General features: G+C 34.6%; 2 protein-coding genes across 7 annotated transcripts; one reads left to right on the forward strand and one right to left on the reverse strand.

Annotated features, from left to right (window-relative positions):
• Positions 1-4,486: 4,486 nt before the first annotated feature.
• Positions 4,487-8,036, forward strand: LOC123899153 (protein disulfide isomerase pTAC5, chloroplastic-like). 3 transcript variants are annotated; one of them, XM_045950237.1, is made up of 7 exons: positions 4,487-5,132; positions 5,238-5,333; positions 5,533-5,661; positions 6,227-6,467; positions 7,166-7,203; positions 7,301-7,429; positions 7,633-8,036. In XM_045950237.1, exons 1-6 carry the CDS (start codon positions 4,533-4,535, stop codon positions 7,394-7,396), a joined length of 1,200 nt encoding a protein of 399 aa, XP_045806193.1. In that variant the 5' UTR covers positions 4,487-4,532; the 3' UTR covers positions 7,397-7,429; positions 7,633-8,036. The 3 variants fall into 3 exon arrangements, with proteins under 3 accessions (XP_045806193.1, XP_045806186.1, XP_045806177.1); XM_045950230.1 differs by having other exon boundaries at positions 7,301-7,396; XM_045950221.1 differs by lacking the exon at positions 7,633-8,036 and having other exon boundaries at positions 7,301-7,538.
• A 637-nt stretch (positions 8,037-8,673) lies between these two features.
• Positions 8,674-19,192, reverse strand: LOC123902825 (non-lysosomal glucosylceramidase-like). Of its 4 annotated transcripts, XM_045952645.1 has the most exons (19): positions 18,569-19,141; positions 17,990-18,100; positions 17,750-17,806; positions 17,520-17,596; positions 17,269-17,368; positions 16,477-16,550; positions 15,729-15,838; positions 15,541-15,644; positions 14,826-14,879; positions 14,679-14,734; positions 14,542-14,580; positions 13,792-13,933; positions 13,476-13,660; positions 12,101-12,168; positions 11,863-11,935; positions 11,092-11,153; positions 9,659-10,961; positions 9,059-9,252; positions 8,674-8,958 (listed from the first exon to the last, which is right to left on the reverse strand). In XM_045952645.1, exons 1-19 carry the CDS (start codon positions 18,647-18,649, stop codon positions 8,939-8,941), a joined length of 2,910 nt encoding a protein of 969 aa, XP_045808601.1. In that variant the 5' UTR covers positions 18,650-19,141; the 3' UTR covers positions 8,674-8,938. The 4 variants fall into 4 exon arrangements, with proteins under 4 accessions (XP_045808601.1, XP_045808594.1, XP_045808587.1 ...); XM_045952638.1 differs by having other exon boundaries at positions 8,674-9,252; positions 18,569-19,192; XM_045952631.1 differs by having other exon boundaries at positions 15,541-15,838; positions 18,569-19,115.
• Positions 19,193-19,652: the final 460 nt, after the last annotated feature.

A 19,652-nucleotide genomic window follows, 5' to 3' on the forward strand; every position in this document is an offset into this window, starting at 1 on the left:
TTGTAGCTTAGACATCTTCACTTTAGAAGTACCTTCATGAACAGTCTCAAGAATTGTCCAAGCTTCCTTAGCACAGACACACTTTTTGATGAGTCTGAATATGTGCTTGTCAACACCATTATATAGCGCATATAATGCTTTTGAGTTTGCAAGAGCAAGCTCATCTTCTTCTTTGGACCATTCTTCAGCAGATTTCAACTCAAGAGTTGGTTTACCATCTTTGTCCATCTTCACAGGTGGAGTCCATCCTCTCAGAATTGCCTTCCATGTCTTGCTATCAATTTGTTTTAGAAAGGCCATCATGCGGGACTTCCAATAGTCATAGTTTGAAGCGCCAACCAAGAGAGGTGGTCTGGTAACAAAACCTCCTTCTTTGTCCATCCTTGCCAGAAACGATTTCCCTGGAGCTCACCCTAAAATTCAGAACAGGGTGCCTGCTCTGATGCCAATTGAAATTCCTGGCACACAGTGGACAGGTGTTGCTCAAGGTGTAGCAACACTTGTCTGTTGTAGACAGATGTTGTCACTGGTGCGCCAACACTTGTCTATAAACAGAGCAAATAACATAAAACAATACAAACAGTAAAGTAAATAACACACGAGAGTTGTTAACCCAGTTCAGCCTAAAGCCTACTCTGGGGGATACCAATCCAGGAATAAAGTCCACTATCAGCAGTATTACTTCGAAGCTAAACTCACCCGTTTACAACTTCTCACTTAATCACTACCCAATGACCCTTCTACCTAGGAACTCCTAGATATGAGACCCCGTCCCAATTCCCACCTTAGCAACACAGACAGCGCTGCTATTCAATTACACAAACACAACAGGTGGAGACACACTCCTAAGAAACTAGGATTTACTCTTGCTTAAAAGCTTGCGAGTAAACCACACAACACAATAGAACAATCTCCGTACTTCAAAGCTTAGGAGAAGTTCACACTTACAACTCAATAACACTCAGGTCCTAAGCTTGCATCAATGAGACACAAGAAAGGCTCACAATTAACACTCTAAAATCCCTAAAAAACTCACGCTTTGTAAGACTCGATTTTAGATGCTTGAAGCCATATGCTTGCCTTCGTATTTATAGTAGTAGAATGACTTGGGCTTCAAGACAAAATTAGGGCTTCTAGAATTGCGGCAGCAGTGATATATTTTTGAAAACAATAGTTATATTTTTGAAACCGCAAAAATATATTTTCCAAAAATATAATTCTTTTGGAAAATAAAACTAGGGTTTAGCTGCCTCATGAAACACATTAAACACGTGCGCCTTCCTCTGTAAGAAACCTTGAAACAATTCTTCAAACAGATCTTCAAAAGATTGAGTAGAAAATAAAAACATCCAGCTGGCGCGCGCAGAACAGAGTCAGGTGTTGTTCCAAAGTGTCACAACATTTGTCACAATACTTGGGGTCAGCACACTTGTCTCAACACTTGGCTAAAATATGTTTTTGCAAAATGTAGCCAATATACAAAAACCCAACAATCTTAATTGAACACGATCTAAGAAACAAAATACGGAGACAGATGCTCTTACGCTGTGTTCACCATAAATCACCAGTAGAATATAGAAAAGCTTTAAGTTGGGCAGCCATCATTTCAAATCCTGTTGGGGAGCCAAACACAAAACCATCAGCCTCAATGAGTTCATCTGGGTGATGATTTGTACATCACTCTTCGGTGGTGCACTCATCTTAACTAGCACTTTCTCATGGAATGTATACAAAATAGTTTAATACACGACGAATTGAATTATAACAGAAAATCATTAGCTGAGGAACATATTAGATTGATGTCAACTATGACTTCAGAGCAACGTAAAGTATACGACACAATCATGACAAGACTTAACGAAAACAAACCTGGTGTTTTTTCTTTATGGTTATGGCGGTACAAAGAGGACATTTATCTAGAGGGCCATGTCAGCCGCATTACGCTCAAAAGGTGAGATAGTTTTAACAGTTGCCTCAAGTGGGATCACTGCATTGCTTATATCTGGCGTTAAAACAACACATTCAAGGTTTTGTATTCCTCTAAATGTTGACGAGTTTTCAACATGTACCATAGTTCCTAAAAGCCCTTTGGCGCTATTAATACAAAAAGCAAAGCTCATTATATGGGATGAAGCACCAATGATGCACCACACACTGTTTCGAAGCTGTTGATCGAACTTTAAAATATATTCTCAAGTCAGTTGATGAAAAAAATAAACATGTTCCCTTCGGTGGAAAAGTTGTTGTTTTTTGCGGCGATTTTAGACAAATTCTACCACTAATACCCAAAGGTACAAGGCCAGAAGTTGTTTATGCTACTATTAATTATTCGGTTCTTTGGAATTTTTGTGAAGTTTTAACATTGAGTAAAAACATGAGGCTTCTCAGTGGTGCTTCGAGTGCAGACGTTGAACAAAGAAGATTGTTTTTTGAATGGATTTTGGGTGTTGGCGATGGAGAAATTGGAGATGACAACGACGATGATTTAGAACTTGACATTCCATCAGATTTATAGATTCCAAATTCAGGTGATCCTCTTGCTTATATCGTTGAAAACACATATCCCCAACTTTTACAAGACATGAACGATATAACGTATTTCCAAAATAGAGCTATACTAGCTCCTAAAAATTCAATAGTCGACACAATAAATGATTATATGTTGGATTTAATTCATTGTGAAGAAAAAACATATTTGAGTTATGATACTCCACTCACACAAAATGTAGACGGTCAAATAGTGGATGATGTTCATACTCCCGAATTTTTTAACACGATTTCTACGCCAGGACTTCCAAATCACAAGTTGAGACTTAAAGTTGTAGCTCCAGTTATGCTATTAAGGAATTTGAATAAAAAATTAGGATTATGCAATGGAACAAGACTTATTATTATGAGATTGGGAAAACATGGTCTTGAAGGAAAAATTATTTCAGGAAGTAATATTGGTGATCAGGTTTTCATACCTAGATTTTCTCTGACACCATCTGACGTGAGAATTCCTTTTAAATTTCAACGGAGACAATTTCCTATAATGATTTCTTTTGCAATGACTATTAATAAGAGTCAGGGACAATCTTTAAAGCATGTTGGGATATATCTTCCGTCACCAGTGTTTTCACATGGTCAGTTGTATGTTGCAATTTCAAGAGTTACTTCTAGAAAAGGATTAAAAATATTGATCATCGATGACGACGGTGAAGATACGACTAAGACTTCGAATGTGGTCTATAAGGAAGTCTTCCGCAATATAACATAATTTTCTTTGTATGAATATTTTTCCAAAATAATTGTTGAACTATCGTTTAATGTTACTCGACTTTTTTCATATACCTTACATTATTAGAATTATCATATTTTATTTAATCATTATATAACTTACAGCTAATCAGACCCGTGCGATGTTCTGGTTTTTATCAAATAGAGTAATATAGGTTTGTCTAATTATCTGTGAACATAGCAGCGCGATTTCATTTCTAGTACATGTGACTTAACTTATAATTTCAGCTCTATGATAATGGTTTAAGCCCTTAACTGATGCTGCATTCCCCAACAACAAATGAATTTTCAAAATCATCTCGAGCAAACCAACGACCTTCTCTAGCCAAGGTTCACCACACAGGGATCTCGCGCCAAAGCCACAAACAACTCAAAACACTAGTAGCAAAATTGGCTCCAGACCAGATGGAGCAGTTTTTTTAATTGTCAAACATGTTGCATATGCTTAACCATATAACGCAGTTTAAAGTTTTAAAGTTTTGAGGTATTCGCGAATATTTATAATATCTATGAATGGTTTATTTTTCTTTCTAAAATTGATTATTGAAAAAATGTTTTTAACTTTTTTCTGATAATATGTTTTTAACTTCTTTTAAAGAAAAAAAATATTAAAACATAAAATTCATACATTTTGCTTTCTCAATTTAACAGCAAAAGTTCATTTTTTTAATAAATAATATTAAAAAATGGCGATCAAAATACAAGTGGTATAGTGATCACAAAAGAAGAATATAAAAAGTTTTGTATAAAAAAAATTAAAAAGAATACAAAAAGTTTTTTTTTTACCGAATATGAAAAGAAAATCTAAGAATATGAACAAAAAAACTATATTTTTTTCAAGATGAAAATACTAGCTTTTATGTTTAAATAGAAATACTTAAATAATTTTATTAATTTATTATGAATATATTGCGGGCTCACACATGCATCCGTATTCATTAAATATGAATAATTGAAATGTATATTTATTTTATCCGTGATATCCGCCTCATATTCGTGATGCATTTCATCGGCAGATATCAGTATTTTATCTGCAGATATCGGCGGTTACAAGTTATTTTGTCATATGTGCTTACCACACCATGTACTTTTAGTTATACTCCTAGTTACTTAATTAATTAATCAATAATTAATCAATAATCTATCCGTAACTCAATTGATTTCCCGCCACCTGGTACTAAATCTATCCGATAATATCCATCCATAATAATCCATGGCCTCTTTTCTCCACTTGGCGGTTATTCACAATCACAATGTCTCTCTCTGCACTCACAGTTCCCCCCATAACCGTCACTACTGTGAGTATCAATTCCACACTCTCTTTAACCACCAAAACCCTCCCATTTCTCAAACCTAACTTTCCCTTCTATAAATTCAAATCCCTAATCTCTCACTGCTCCATTTCCGATCGTGAAGAACACCGCTGGCTTCGCGAAGAACAACGCTGGCTCCGAGAAGAGCAACGTTGGATTCGCGAGGAGAATCGTTGGAATCGCGAACGCGATGAGCTTCTTAGAGAGATTACCGAACTTAAACACCAGATTCAATCGCTAGAGCGACGAATTGTAGCTTCGGATTCTTCTTCTTCTACGGCTTCGGTTTCTGATGCGGTTACGAATGTTACTACGTTGTTGCAAGTGTTGAAGGATAAGAATTTGGTTCTTGACAGTGGTTCTAGTCAAAGGAGGTTAGTGCTTGAGGAGAAAGATGAAGATGGAGAGGAAGAGGAGAAGGAAACGGTTGAGGTTGTTGAAGAAAAGGAGATTGTAGTTGTTGAGGAACCTATTGCTAGGGTTCAAAAGAGGACCGTTTTGCGAACAGGTTCAGAAGGAGAAGATGTTCGAAAGTTGCAGGTTCGATTGAATTGAATTGAATGTTATGATTTGCGTTTATGATGTTGTAGAAGTTGATGCATTGCAAAATCTTATTTTTGTGATGAATTTTTTGTGTTGTAATAGGAAGCATTGCAAAAATTGGGGTTTTACTCGGGTGAAGAGGACATGGAATTCTCTAGCTTCTCAAGTGGAACTGAGCGTGCTGTGAAGACTTGGCAAGTTAGTCTCTGTTTTTAATAATATATGAAGCTTTGGTGTGAAGAGAATAATAATTATCTTGGATTTATTTTTGTTATAAACTGATTATTTTAGTACTATAATATATGAATCTTTGATATGAAGCTTTTATATTATGTATTGTGATTTTGGGTCTTTTCTATTTTCATGATTTTGATGGGTATATTATATTGTTCAACAGTCTTCATTAGGTGTCACTGAGGATGGGATCATGACATCTGAACTTCTTGAAAAGCTATATTTGGAGATAAGGACTACAGATATAGGAAATGCAAAGGAAACCAAAAAATCTACTACTGTTTTACCAAAGGTATGTTTGTTGCTTATATGAGATGTACTTTTTGCTCTTTGAGTGCTGAGAACATGCCACCATTTTTTGTAGTTACTCTTAAATGTGTTGTCCAAAAACAGTAGTAGCTTGAACACGTGCTATGTAGCACTGCTACTTTGAAAGTGTGTTTGGTATCTGACATGTGTGATTATATTGAATCACTTCTATTTTCTTTACACTATTAGTAGTGTCTACACGTCAGTGTTGCTTTAGATGTCAATGCTAATGTTTCATAGATAATTTATTCCATAGGATTGATCATAGTCTCAATGGAAATATGAATGAGTAACGAAAGATATATGCAAGACCTCAACATGTGAAATATATATTTTTCTTTGGATTTTTTTCACGGCAGAACTTTTGGCTTTGATAGACTACAAAGGCGTTTTCACTAGTTCACAATTATCAAGGTTAGATTCTCCTAGAAGTTTAAGCTGTTAGGTGGACGCCTATCAGTAGTAGGTCTAATCTGTAGAGTTCTAAAATAACGAAGAGATAATATTAAGCTGTTGTATTTGAATCTTCATCATTCTGTGAGTTCTAGGAAGTTGAAAATGGAGCTGCCGTTGCTTCTGCGAGAGAAATTTCTGAGGTTCAGCAAAACGTTGTGGGGGAAGTTGACAAAGGAACAGAATTATCCCATCCAAGAGTTTTTCTCCTTGGAGAAAATCGGTGGGAAGAACCCTCAAGACTTATTGCAAAGGGTGCAGTTGATAGGGTCAAGAAAAAGGATGCAACAACAAAATGCCTTCAATGTTCTGGGTTAGGTATCTTGTTGTGTACAGGTATGTAATTGTCCACATTGTTTTCACTTTTAGTTCAATATATAAGCTCCAGTAAAGAAAGCAGTTTTTGAATATTAAAATGTATTTTTTGAGAGTATACATTTTCCCTAAGGTGGTTTGGTTCCTCCAACCGGAGCTTCTCATAATAGATTTTTGTGAAGTCTGTTTATTTTTCTGCACAATGGCATCTAGTTGACAAGGCCTCTCCAAATCCCATTCACCTGAGTTATTTGAATAGCTCAAGCAAAAAAAGTCATGTGAACCTTGGTCAATCCTACTCAAATTGTCTTAATTAGAGATTTGATTTGTAGACCATTAGAAAACTAACAATAATAATCTCTTCAGTTGGTTAGAGTTCAGTTCCATGTGATAATCCTAATTGTGTGAATTTGGGAATCAGAATCATGATAGTAGTAATCATAACAGCCGGCATGGCTCAATGTTTCCAATGAAGCAGTGAGAGTTGAGGCGGTTTATCCTCACATTTAGGTCTTCGTATAATAACCATTTCATTGAACTGTTGGATAAGTAGCTTTTATCTCCGTAAGAACACATTTCCGTACAGTAGACACACGGAGATGAGTGAAAATCAGAGATCTGAGAGATTAACATCTTTATTGTATTGGTTTCCTAAGTATATTATGATATCAACTTTTGGAAATCTTCTCATTTGTCAACTTTTGTGTCTTTAATTGCAGAATGTGACGGGACTGGTGAGCCAAATATTGAACCTCAGGTAAGGGATAATTGTGCTTTTTATGAAAATTAACTTTCACAGTTACTGTTTTGTGTTGCACAAGCTTTTGAGCTTACAAATGAGATATGTGATGCAGTTTATGGAATGGGTCGGCGAGGATACAAAATGCCCATATTGTGAAGGCCTAGGGCATACAATTTGTGATTTATGTGGAGGCAAAACGATGGTGTAGGTATGACATACGTTTCTTCATTGTTTCATATAGGTATCTATTCATCAATATCAGTGTATCTCAAATTCTTGTATATCTATATTAGTTTATTTATTACTTTCTGTTCCTAATTGTACAGAAAAGTTGTAATCCAAAGCTACAATAGAGTGAACATTAGAGCAATTATCATAAAAATATAGTAATATAGTATGTTAACTAATCATCAAAACTGAGAAATAGAAATTTCATATTGTTAGGTTCAGGTTTTGGAGCTTACAAGCTAAGTGAAACTACTGGGAAATGAATGCAGATTGGGTTCATGTACTTTCTCCAAAATGAATGTGGCCAAATGCAATTGAGTTTTTGCTAAACTGGACGTATTTATTCACCAAATCAATCGTGATAACTTTCTTGAGATTTGGAAAGGAGAATTTTCTGTCATGACTAATTTAGATCAGTTTATGTTTTGAAAATAGCCTCACTTTTGGGAAAAACCTGGTTTTAAAATTTATGACTATGGCTGTAACCCGTTCTTCTAGTTATACTTAAGTAGTTTATGACAAAAAAGCTTGTCTACTACAAGATACATTCAATCTCAAACTTCACAAGTATAGTGTTATTTGACATGTCAAACTAATAATATGGAGTAATTTTTTTTTTATATCACAAGTAAATTATCTTGTGAAGTATTCGTGTTAATTGAAACTAATTAAGTAAATAGGAAACCATCTTATCTTACCAAGAAAATTGATATACTCCTTCATTTATTTTTACCCAAAATAATATCATTATACATTTGCAACAAAATATAATTTTTATTAAAATACTTTCAAAAATTTCATGTCATAATAATAATAATAATAATAATAATAATAATAATAATAATAATAAATAATATATGAGAAGAAAGCCAATAAATTATGACTTTATTACACTGGGAAAGAAGTTTCTAGTGGTTTTGGGTATGGATTCATGGCAAAATGATAAGAAAGGGTAATAAGAAACAGAAAAAGACAAATTTACACTCTAAACAATTTCTGATTTTGCGAGATCAGAAAACAAGAGATGTGATATTTGGTCGGAGTGTTTCATACCTTGAAACAAACACACCCTTAAGCATCCCATAAAAATCAATCATACGTCTCTTTTGTAACATATTAAGCATTTTGAATAATTATATTTATGACAATGAAATCGAAGTTTCTATCTCCAAATAATCCAGAATCTAGTATTTGCCATCTCTGTCGATTAGAAATTGAAATTAAACATGAAATAATTAGGCATTTGCAAAGGTTGCGTTGAAGGAATAAGTTTCTGAAATAATCATAGGTTTCTGAAATAATCAATTCATATACAATTGAGTTCCAATAATGTCGCGGTTCATCATGCGATGAATTTTGATTATATCTTGGGAACTTTAATAAATAAGAATATACAGTTACAGTAAAATGTATCTACAATTATTGAACTTTGAACTTACAGGCTATATATTAGTACAAGTTACAACTGAACCCCCGCCCCCTTGACCACCATTTTTATCAGCTTCTCTACGAGAGGGTTGGTTTAGTATACAATGTGAAGACCTATACAAAATTTTCATGTGCTTACATGTTAACAATCAGCAAGCGCAATTAAACACAGAATTGCTAAAGCATTTTGTTTTCGTTGCAATCTTTCTCACACCTGTTTCGTTATGTAATCCTCCATTGACAGGAGATAGGTGGATTCTGTCCATGAAGTTGATTTTAGGGGCCTCAAGTACTGCCTTTGGAAGAGTTAATGCATATTGCATGCCCCAAATTGACAACGGCCTCATATATATGAGGGATCTATAGTGCCCATCAATTGTCAATGCCTCTGGAGTCTGAAACCAGTATCTGTAATGAAAGAAAGGAATAACTGCATCAATGTAAAAACTTGCACATTACACTAGTCAAGCACTCACAGAATTCGATTTTCATCAATCCAATCGTTTAAATAAAAATCATTACCATGTTGAATAATAACTATGTACAGTATTATGCAACCAAATAATTGAAATTTCTTGTGCGAGAAAAATGCTAGAGTTAACTTTAAGAAACAGATGCACACAAGCATAATATGCATGAAGTACACCAATGTAATTGCATATTTTGTGACATTGACAAATAATCTTCGGTGTAGGAGTAATTCTTTCAAGACATCTAGAAATTTTTCCCTTCTACACATGCACACACACAAAAAAAATAAAATAATGCAGTTGAACCAAAAATAACCATCGATGGCAAGGGAATAAGAAATTACCCGTATCCATCTTCTGACCAGCCTGCAAGAAATATACCCTCAGCAGTTTTGAAGGCCTCCTCCTCCATTCCTGCGAGTATCATTGTTGCAGCAACACCATAGGTCACACCTGTCCATATCTCTCGAGACTGCATACAGGTTTCATCCACCTTACCATTGGGATGCATGCCATTCACAGCACCCATCCTGCCACCTTTAACTTTCATCACATTGAAATCATAAACCTTCCGGAGAGAACTTTTGATCTTGAAATCATCGAAAAGAGAGGGCAGCCCTGAGGATGCTGTATACCATTGCCCAGCCAATTGATCGGCTTGAATGGATTTACTGTTACCACTTGAGCCACTGTCATAATTAAAATACGAACCATTCCACAGCTTTTGTTCAAATACTGGTTTAGCCTTCAGAAACTTCCTTTTGCATGTTTCCGCAAAATCTCTGTCACCTAGTTGAATGGCCATTGCAGCTGCAGCTTGAAGAGCAGCAAGCCAAAGACCACCACAATAAGCACTCACACCATGGACTGTCCATGTATCATATGTTTGATCAGGGAAACCATCATTCTCAATAAGACCATCAGCATCTCTATCAAATTGCTCCATGTACTCCATTGCAGCACGGACAGCAGGCCACACATCAACCCCAAATTGTAAATCACCTGTTGCAGAAAAATCTCGATACACCTGAAGTACAAATTTTGGGTTCAGGTCTTTCCACTTACTGGTATCATGAATGTTATAGGCATTCATTTCATGCCATGGATCATGTGTCCCCAAATCATGTGGGACAGCCCCAAAAACCTTGCGAGTTCCCCAGTTTCCCTCTGCCAGAAACTTTACTCTTCTTCCATCTTCACACAGGACAGCTTGAGCAAAATCCCGTTGTATATTTAATTCAATACGAGGAAAGAGCATAAGAAGTGCAAATGAAGCATAGAAGTGCACATCATATGTGCACCACATGACATATTCTACACCTTCCAAATATAAGAATCTTCCACCATCATCATTATCATCATCTTGTTGTAGGTTCTTTATCGATGAACTGTGCAGTCTGTTAGTAGAGTTTCCATTTCTGTGACTATTCACAGATCCATTTGCATGGGATATATCTCTATAATGTTTTTCATCCAAGTGATTATGTCCCCTAGAGTCCGTAGAATCATAGGTACTATCTGTTGTACACTCGACAACTTCCCTTTTTCTGCAGTCCACTTTAGCTTCAGTTATTCGGACTACTGCATTTTCTGGCTCTTTTACCTGATCCTGGCTATTCCTCATATTTGAAGATAGCAAAGCAGAGTCTGGCAGAAGTATCAAAGCAGTATTAATGGATTTTGAAAAGAATAAATTGTCAACAAACGTCTCATATGATAAGCCAGACATTCATTGAAAATTAAACTACAATACAATAAGTTCATATTTCATACTTACCAATCCAAATTGTTCCTCCAGCAACAAGAAAGTAGAGTTCATTAAATAATGTAAACTTGTACCTGTAAAGAGAAATCTCAAATATGTTGTCAATTTTATCCTAACCACTAAAAGCCAATGTAAGAAGGGCTAAATAGATAGAAGATAGCTCGATAAATAGATGTAGAGCAAAATATAGGAGAAATCTAAGAAAAACCATCAAATGATATTTCTTAAAAGCTAGTTTATGAAACACAATGCTGTATTTAATCCATGCGGCTGACTCAACCTAGTTGGAAATAGGCCTTCTCATTGTTGTTGAATTACCACTCTTTTATAAACAGGAAAAGATAAAAAAAGAGCATGCATACTCATAAACGGTAAAAATAAAAAACATGTATATTTTACTAAATCGTAAAGGAGGCTTATGTAACATGTGCCAACCTATAGAATACAAGTGAAGTTTTCTAACAAGTCCAAAACGCAATTCCTAGCAGAAAAACGAAGCTAAAGATCAGCTAAAGAAACAGTTTTGCTTTATGTTTTGTGCTATACAATTAGATCTAAGAAAAGCTTCAGTTTGATCCTAAAATAATAAATTAACTGGGAATAATCTGTAAGTGTAACACAAAAAACCTGGTGATGATTTAAAATATAGTTTAATCGTTCAACTAATAATTAAGACTAAAAGGTTCAATTTGATCCTAAAATAATGAACTAACTGGGTTGACATGTAAGTGTAACACACAAAAACCTGGTGATGATTTAAAACTTCAATAGTTTAAGAATTACCATTCTGGTAGCTTTTCATCCAGAAGAATAGGATTCTGCCAGTTCTCAATCTCTTCTTCCCACCTTTTATAATCTGTTTACAATTCAGAACACAATATGATTTTTAAATTCTACAGAAAAAGTTTTTAAATCACTTCAGAAACATTATTTTTTTTTTAATGTGATACAATATAAGGGTAATGAAAAAAAAAACCCAGGCTTGAAGAATATCAATTTTTATACGATTTAGGCAACATACGTGTCAATGCATCATGAGCCAAGTCCACTGCAGCTCTATCAGAAGTCCCATAAAATTTTGTATATCTCCTGCAGTAAAAGAATTGAGCGCATTTTACATGATAGAGCAAAAACCGGAAAAGAAATATTGGGTTGTAGTTGTAGGTATATGCTGCATGTCTTGCAACCTTTTGGTTTATAATTCCATATACAGGCTTACAAATCTTCATCCTTCAAGAACATCTGAAGGGTATTAAAATGTTTAGCCGTTCCAAATTAAAGAGTTATATTATTGATTTAAAGAGAAAGTAGAGCTTTATTTCAGATGATATATACAGTATAGTATTTCAAAGCAGGAGAGTAAGAAAAGCTTCATAGAAGCAATAACCGAGGATATAATATCAAGGAATACAATGGCCATTTTGCAATATGTGCCTCTAAACTCGAGTTTACTCCGATAGTGTCCCATTAAAGTATTGTTTGGGAGTTACGAGGGGAAAGGAGGGGAGGCCTTCGGTAGAAAGGGAGGAGGAAATAGAAGGGAAAGGGTTTCCCCACCTTACAAGAGGGGTTTATTTTTCTCTTTTAAGTCCAAAATCACCAATACGGGAGAACTCAAAAAAGGAAATGGAGGACTTTGAAAAATTCTTCAATCCTTTCTCTCTTTTATTAATACTTTCGTCATAAAAAGCACTCTCCCAAACAAGATGGAGGATTCTCCTACATTTTCCTTCCCTCCCCTCCCCTCCCCTCAAAGCCCACCCTTACCTTCCCCTCCCTTCAAACCCCATCCTTACCTTCCCCTCCTAACTTCCAAACAAAGTCAAAATGAACACTCACAAACGTTTCAAAAGCGATATTCACGGAGACATCACAATAACATAAATTAAAATCTTAAATGTCTAAATATTGTATGCGCTACCTATCTAAATCACAAGGGTTCTATTGGAACCAGATGTGGCAGATTTAAAAAAGAAAGGAAAAATTAGGGCTGGTTTGGTTTCATAAAACATATTGTATGCAAAAATGACATCTTATTTTCACTTTTTCTTTTTTCAAAGTTACGTAGAAAACTGAAAACAACTTTTTATTGTTTTCGCCATTTCCTGCACAAGTCTTTGAAAACAGGAAACAAAGTAAAAACAGCATGACATTATTGTAATTAAAACAGAAAATGAAAAAAATCAAATAGTTCCTTACCTACTCAAAGGCACAGCTGCTCTACTAACAAAATAAAAAAATCATTGAAATTTCCTCAAAGACAAAATGCAACCAATGCCACTTCAGATATAGTAGTTAAACCACATTTTGAATTGCATGCAGAAGATGTGTATTTATTATTCAAGATATGGAAAATTCGTCCAAGGATAAATATGTTAGCACACAATGATGATTACCTGTGGAAAGAGCTGCCTTTCACAAACTTTACTTTAGGAGATGACCATGCAAGACTAAATGCAACAGTACATTTTCCATGGGGTTCCACCCATGCAGAAGCTGAAACAGCAGCACATAGTGTCTCTCCAGGTGATGAGGGCATACTGGGTCCAGAAGAGAAATTTCCCCGGTCAAATTGCCCATCCTTAATATACAACCATTTCAATTAGAACTAATCCCGTATACTTTCCGTACTAAAAAAATATGGAAGAAGATAATGGACATAGGTCACTATAAATATCATCTAGAAACCACTAAAACACAAATAACCAGTACCTTCACCATTTTAGACCACATTCCTTTTGCTGTTACGTTACTTCCTTCAGATAGCCCAAAACATGGCAAAACAGAAACACTAACATTCTGTGTTTCACATGCAGCAATAGAAAAGGTAACAGGAGGGTTGTCTTTCGCTGTCCTGAAATATATAATGACCTTAAGAATATATCCATCAAAATCATCATTTAGATAGCAGGTTGAAGACAGAAAACCCAATGTCAATTTTATGCATGCATGTATATGTACATGCACATAAAAAAGAAGTGTTAGCACTAAAGAACGAGATTCCTTAATTCGTTTGATAAGATTATTGATAAATCGTTTATCTTCATCTATTTCAGGATAGCTGCACTTTATCCATTGTTAAATCGTTTGATATTCATTACATATTTTTTGTGTTTTCAGTTTTCTCAAGTTTGGTGGATTCCAAATTACTCCTTCTGGTGGATTCCGGAAGTCTAGTGGATTCTAGATTAGTTACTCTTTCTGGTGGATTCCGGAAATCTGGTGGATTCCAGAACCTTTATCTAAAAGGATTAGCGCTTGCTTTTCCTTCACGCTTCCGTACTGCGTCAGAAGGCATCTTTCTAGTTCGTATCAAGCTCAATTTGTTAATAAGGATAAGCAAGAGCTCCTTTAGACATATCAAACCTTGAACCCGTCGAGCTATTAAGCATTTGCAAATAACCTACAAAGAGAAATCTGCAAACCAACCATCATATATAGCAATAAGGTTTGATAACTTGCTTGTGATATAGAAGTACGCCGGAGACACCATCTTCAGCTCTGTGAATGAAAAATAAAAAAGGAATTAAAAGGTTTCCTTAAAACCCTATTCAATATATAAAGCAAACCCATATCAGAGTTTAGAAGAAAAAATGTACATGAAAGGTTCATTCACATGATCTCCTGACAAGTGAGAGTTTCCACCAATGGAATTCTGCACAAGATTAATCAATGAATAATCATCCATGCCAGTTATAAATATCTGACAAATGAAATCAATACTTCAAACAAAAATAATATCTTACCGCCCAAGTTAATAAAAGGCTGACTTTAGCTCTTTCCTTACCAGTGTTTACCAACTACAAAAGAAAAAAGTACAACTCTTCAAAATTACAGCAAACTATGCTTCTTCACGTCAAAATATAGTGAAACTTAACATGGGTGTAACAGATGAATTACCCACATTAGGCATTTACACAATTTAAAGTATATATTACAAACCTAATTGGAAAAGGCTTGGGGGTGATGGTTTTAAGTAATTACAAGAATAGCTAATAGCTAATCGGTGTGGACATAACAATAGCACCTATTAGCTACTTAACTCTATATGTGTTGTAAATCCTTCAATTCTAACGAGTATTCACCAACAATACCAAACAATGAAGAATTGATTCTCGACAATCACCATACATAACATGGATATCAGGGGAAAGAGACTTATATAGCCTATGAACCAGCAAAATTGTCGTTGTAATGAATTCTATACTATAGTACATGGTAGCTCAAACAGAAGACACTAGCAAAAGCTATGCTACTTTGACATAAACTAAGAGATACATCCAGTCATGGTTGTCAAATTAGAAAGCTAAACAGAATTTACCAGTCTGCACTTTGTTTAAAATAATACAATGTAACACATTTCAAAATAAAATAAAAAATTAAGCAATAGTACAGACTCAGTCATTTCCTTTTCTGACAGATGAATTTAAATAACATTAATAGTTGAAGAAAATCACACACCGTATACACAAAAACAGCGGCAGGTAGACTGCTTTCTCTGTAATTATGTGGTATGAAAGGGGATATCTGCCGACATGATATTTTCAGTTCTGGGTCTGGCTCGCCTAAGAATATCAGAACTTTTATTACACAAGTATTTGTAAGGAAATACACATTTAGAATAAAAGAACTACAAAAAATGAAAATACCATCATAAACAGTCCAAGCTCTTGGAAACAAAGCATGGTAAGTTGAGTGCTGGCCATTTAGATTCCATCCCCATGATGATATACCCTGTTCATCAGCTTTCCTGCTAGATCTGAAACAAAAAATCAGGAAAAATATGAGTCCATGTATATGCATCTAGATATAAGTGTCTAGCTAGATAGATGAAAAATAGTTATGACAAGCAGAGTTCAGATTATAAAAGTAAACATCATGTTAACTTAGCCACCAATCTCCATATGGGTGTTATATGGACAGCACTTAACAGTAAATTAGCCAAACTTTGTAGAATATTGAACTTTAATCTGGCTTAGAACCAAGCTACTTCTCATGGATAAAATGTGCATTTTTATACCATGTCCAATATGTATTCTCCGGGCAAGGAGTCCCAAGATTACCCTTTCACCAGAAAGAGATGTCCGTAGTTATCACCTAATTTACTTGCAGTGACATGAAGTAGTAACAGTGGCATAAAATAGTGCATCCAAATTTCATTAACTACATACAAAGTTATATATTAAATATACCGTAGAAATGTTAGAGCCTGTTTGGTTTAACTAAATTTTTTTGTTTTCATTACCTATGTAATTATAAAAAGGAAACATTGATTTCACCTTGTTTTCCTACACTCAAATATACGCACAGGAAACTGAAAACAATTCTTAAGAAAGATTAAAAACCAAACAAGTCCTTATACTTAAAAGACTGTTATCCAAAATTATTCTTTCTTACCCTAAACCTTCATGCTGACCAGGAGCCAAAACTGATGCAAAACTTTTGTTTCCTCCCTCTCTACTTACAAAAATCTGCAATTAAATAAACCAGATATTCTGAATATAAGCCACAGTTATGAATGACCCTAAACAGTAAATAAATATTATTCCAGATTACAGGCGAATAAACCATAGGTTTTACCTCTACAAAAGAGAACCCTCATTCCCCCAACCCATTAAAAAATCCTCATAAATAGAAGGAAACATGACCCCACAGATATTCTGAATATTCCAGAAATTAAAAACTAAGTTCTGCACTTCTGTTTTTCTACTTTGGATAAAAGCTTTGGGCACTATCTCGTCATGACGAAACATCGATACTAATAGAGTTAAGAAGCTCAAGTACCAACCGAAATTCAATAGAATTAAAATTGATCAACTTCTATCCATATTTCCATTTCCATAACGACACTGGCTCTATCTATTGTCGACCTAATTTTTAGACGTGTTCCAAATTACGATAAGATTTGTAACTATTTTACATGATGAATTTCAAAACTTTATCATCATACACTAGTTAGAGTTGTAGGGTTCTTGGACACCACACAAAAAAAAATCCGGATAAAATACTGATTTGTAATATTGACCCAGCCTTTGCTGACTCTAATCTCATATCTCTGCCCAATCAAAACGATCAAGGAACTATGCACACAATTATATGTGTCAATTGAACAAAGTATAAGCCTGTGTAAAGCCATACAATTAGATAAGAGTATAGCAGATTGACAGAACGTGGGAAAACGGAACTTACAGAGAACTGATTGGCCATGACAGGCGATGGTTCACATAGACCAGGAATGATTTGCCATTGTCTGAACTCACCTCTAAATCCTCTTGATATGCTTCCACTCCTGCGTAGGTATATAATCACATCAAACCAGTACAAGAAGAAAGAAATGGCTTACTTTTTCCCAAAAATCGCTAAAAAATGCCATTTGAATGGTATGCAAGATTAACCAGTCAAGTGATTAATTGGAAGTTTTAAATTGGACTATGTCATACCCCATCCCTCCAAGTGGAACACCTTGAGATGCAGATGGCTTGCAACTTTCTCTAGTGAAAGGATCTATAGGTGCTTTCTGCAGAATTCAAGCCAACAAACTGAAATCTTGAATCTCTACTTTCAACACACTTATCCAATATATAAATTTATAAACTCTTCATTTATATCACAATAAAACACACACAAAAGAAATTGATGACCAATGAATGAAGGAAAATTTGAAATTTACCCTTCCATGAGAAGCCTCTTCCCTAACATATGACCACATACGTATACCTAATCGAACCTGGAATTTCAATTTTCAATACAGTTAGACAAGACATACAGACATGAATTTAAAATTACAAAAGAAAATGCCATAAATCACAACTATCTTAATTAATAAGTATATGCAAAGGATTCCAATATATTAAACTAGTAAATCCATATTGTAACTTGTTATCTAGAGCGAGAAATAGAAACCACTTGCCATTTTTATAGCTTCCACAAAAGTTACTCTAAATTCTTTAAGAAGATTGGCATGGCTATTTAATCTCCTTCTCCAAGCTTGTTCAGGAGGAGCAGCACTATCAAAATCAAACTGCAAAAAAGGTACAAGAGACACATATTAGTAGGACCTACAAAATTCACCCACTTCACATTCCTTTTATTTTCCTTCATTCAATGCTAATACCCTAATAGGTACTAGTAACTATATATTCCTTGAAGAAAAATCAAGATACCAACTTCAAAGTTTTTTTAGTATTAACCCTCTGGTTCCCGGAAGAGGGTCTGGTTCCATAGTTAGGCCGCAAGGTATGTAAAGTTTGACCAATAATTATCCCCACCAGGAATCAAACTTGAGTTCTACTTAATGATTTGTCCTAGGGGAGCGTTAATGAGCCCAATTATTACTTTGGTTAAATTAAAAAAACTAGAAACTGCAAATTCCGATCAACTTAAAATTAAAATAGAAAATGATTGAATCTCTTAGTGAACCAAATAATTAACATAAAGTTCTGAAGAATTAAACAGAGTATAGAGAAATTAAAATGATAGCATAGCATACCAACTGTAAAGTAGTTTTATTGATATACTCTTCAGTAGGCCATGAATTCTTTCTACAGTGAAAAATGTTGCCGCTAACCATGGCGTCAAAATCTCTCTATATCCACAACACCGGTTACAAAATTCTACTCGAAGATGAAAAATAAATTATCAGGAACCGATCCTCGTCAAATTAAACACTCTCTAATTGAATTCAATCCAAACGAACCGAAACTAGATATTGAATTGAAGATCTTGAAATTACGATTATGGAAGCAGAATCTAGAAAATCAACGCAGAGCGAAAATTAAAGTGAGTTGAAGTTGATGATGAAGTGCGTTGGAAGAGAGAGAGAATGATGAAGTGGTAGGTAGTTATGAAATCGCGAGATATTGGATTGGATTGGGTGCAGAAGTATGATGGCGTGGCGAGATGAGGAATAGCCGCCTGTAACACCGAGTCAGTATGGCCAACTCGTTTGATTTGATCAATGAGTTACCAACTCGGATCGCCACGGTGAGAAATGAAGGAAAGTGAGAGAGAAAAGTATATTATTAACATAAATAAATAAATAAATTCTCTATTTGTCTTGGCCATGCCTTTTAAACCGTCATTTCTCTCTATTTTATTTTATTTTTCTAATTCTAATTATATTTTATTTTCATGAAAGTAATATAATAATAATAACGTATAGTTATTTAATTTTATATATTCTGTGTGAACAGGTTCTGTTTGGATTGAAGTTTACTGCACTATTGTCGGTCTCATCAAAGTCTTATATAAAGGTCCACTTTGGTGTCGGTATTCTAGACTTTAACATTGAGATCCATCTTAAAATATGAGGTAGTCATTTTGATTATATACATTATTTATATATTTTACTTTGATTTTATTTTTTCTACTAATAAATAAAAATAAATATTAATATATATTTCTTCCAGACACAAATATAAAAAAAAATAACGGTTTACGCGGTGTTTAAAAAATTTAGTTAAGTGTAGTTAATTTTTTTGATTTAATGCAAAACATGAATTAAGTTTACTATAGGCAAAATTACACTAGAGGTCCTTTATCTTATTTATTTGTAACAGATTGGTCCTTTATCT

The sequence above is a fragment of the Trifolium pratense genome, linkage group LG1 (assembly GCF_020283565.1).
Source record: "Trifolium pratense cultivar HEN17-A07 linkage group LG1, ARS_RC_1.1, whole genome shotgun sequence".
Classification (NCBI taxonomy): domain Eukaryota; kingdom Viridiplantae; phylum Streptophyta; class Magnoliopsida; order Fabales; family Fabaceae; genus Trifolium; species Trifolium pratense.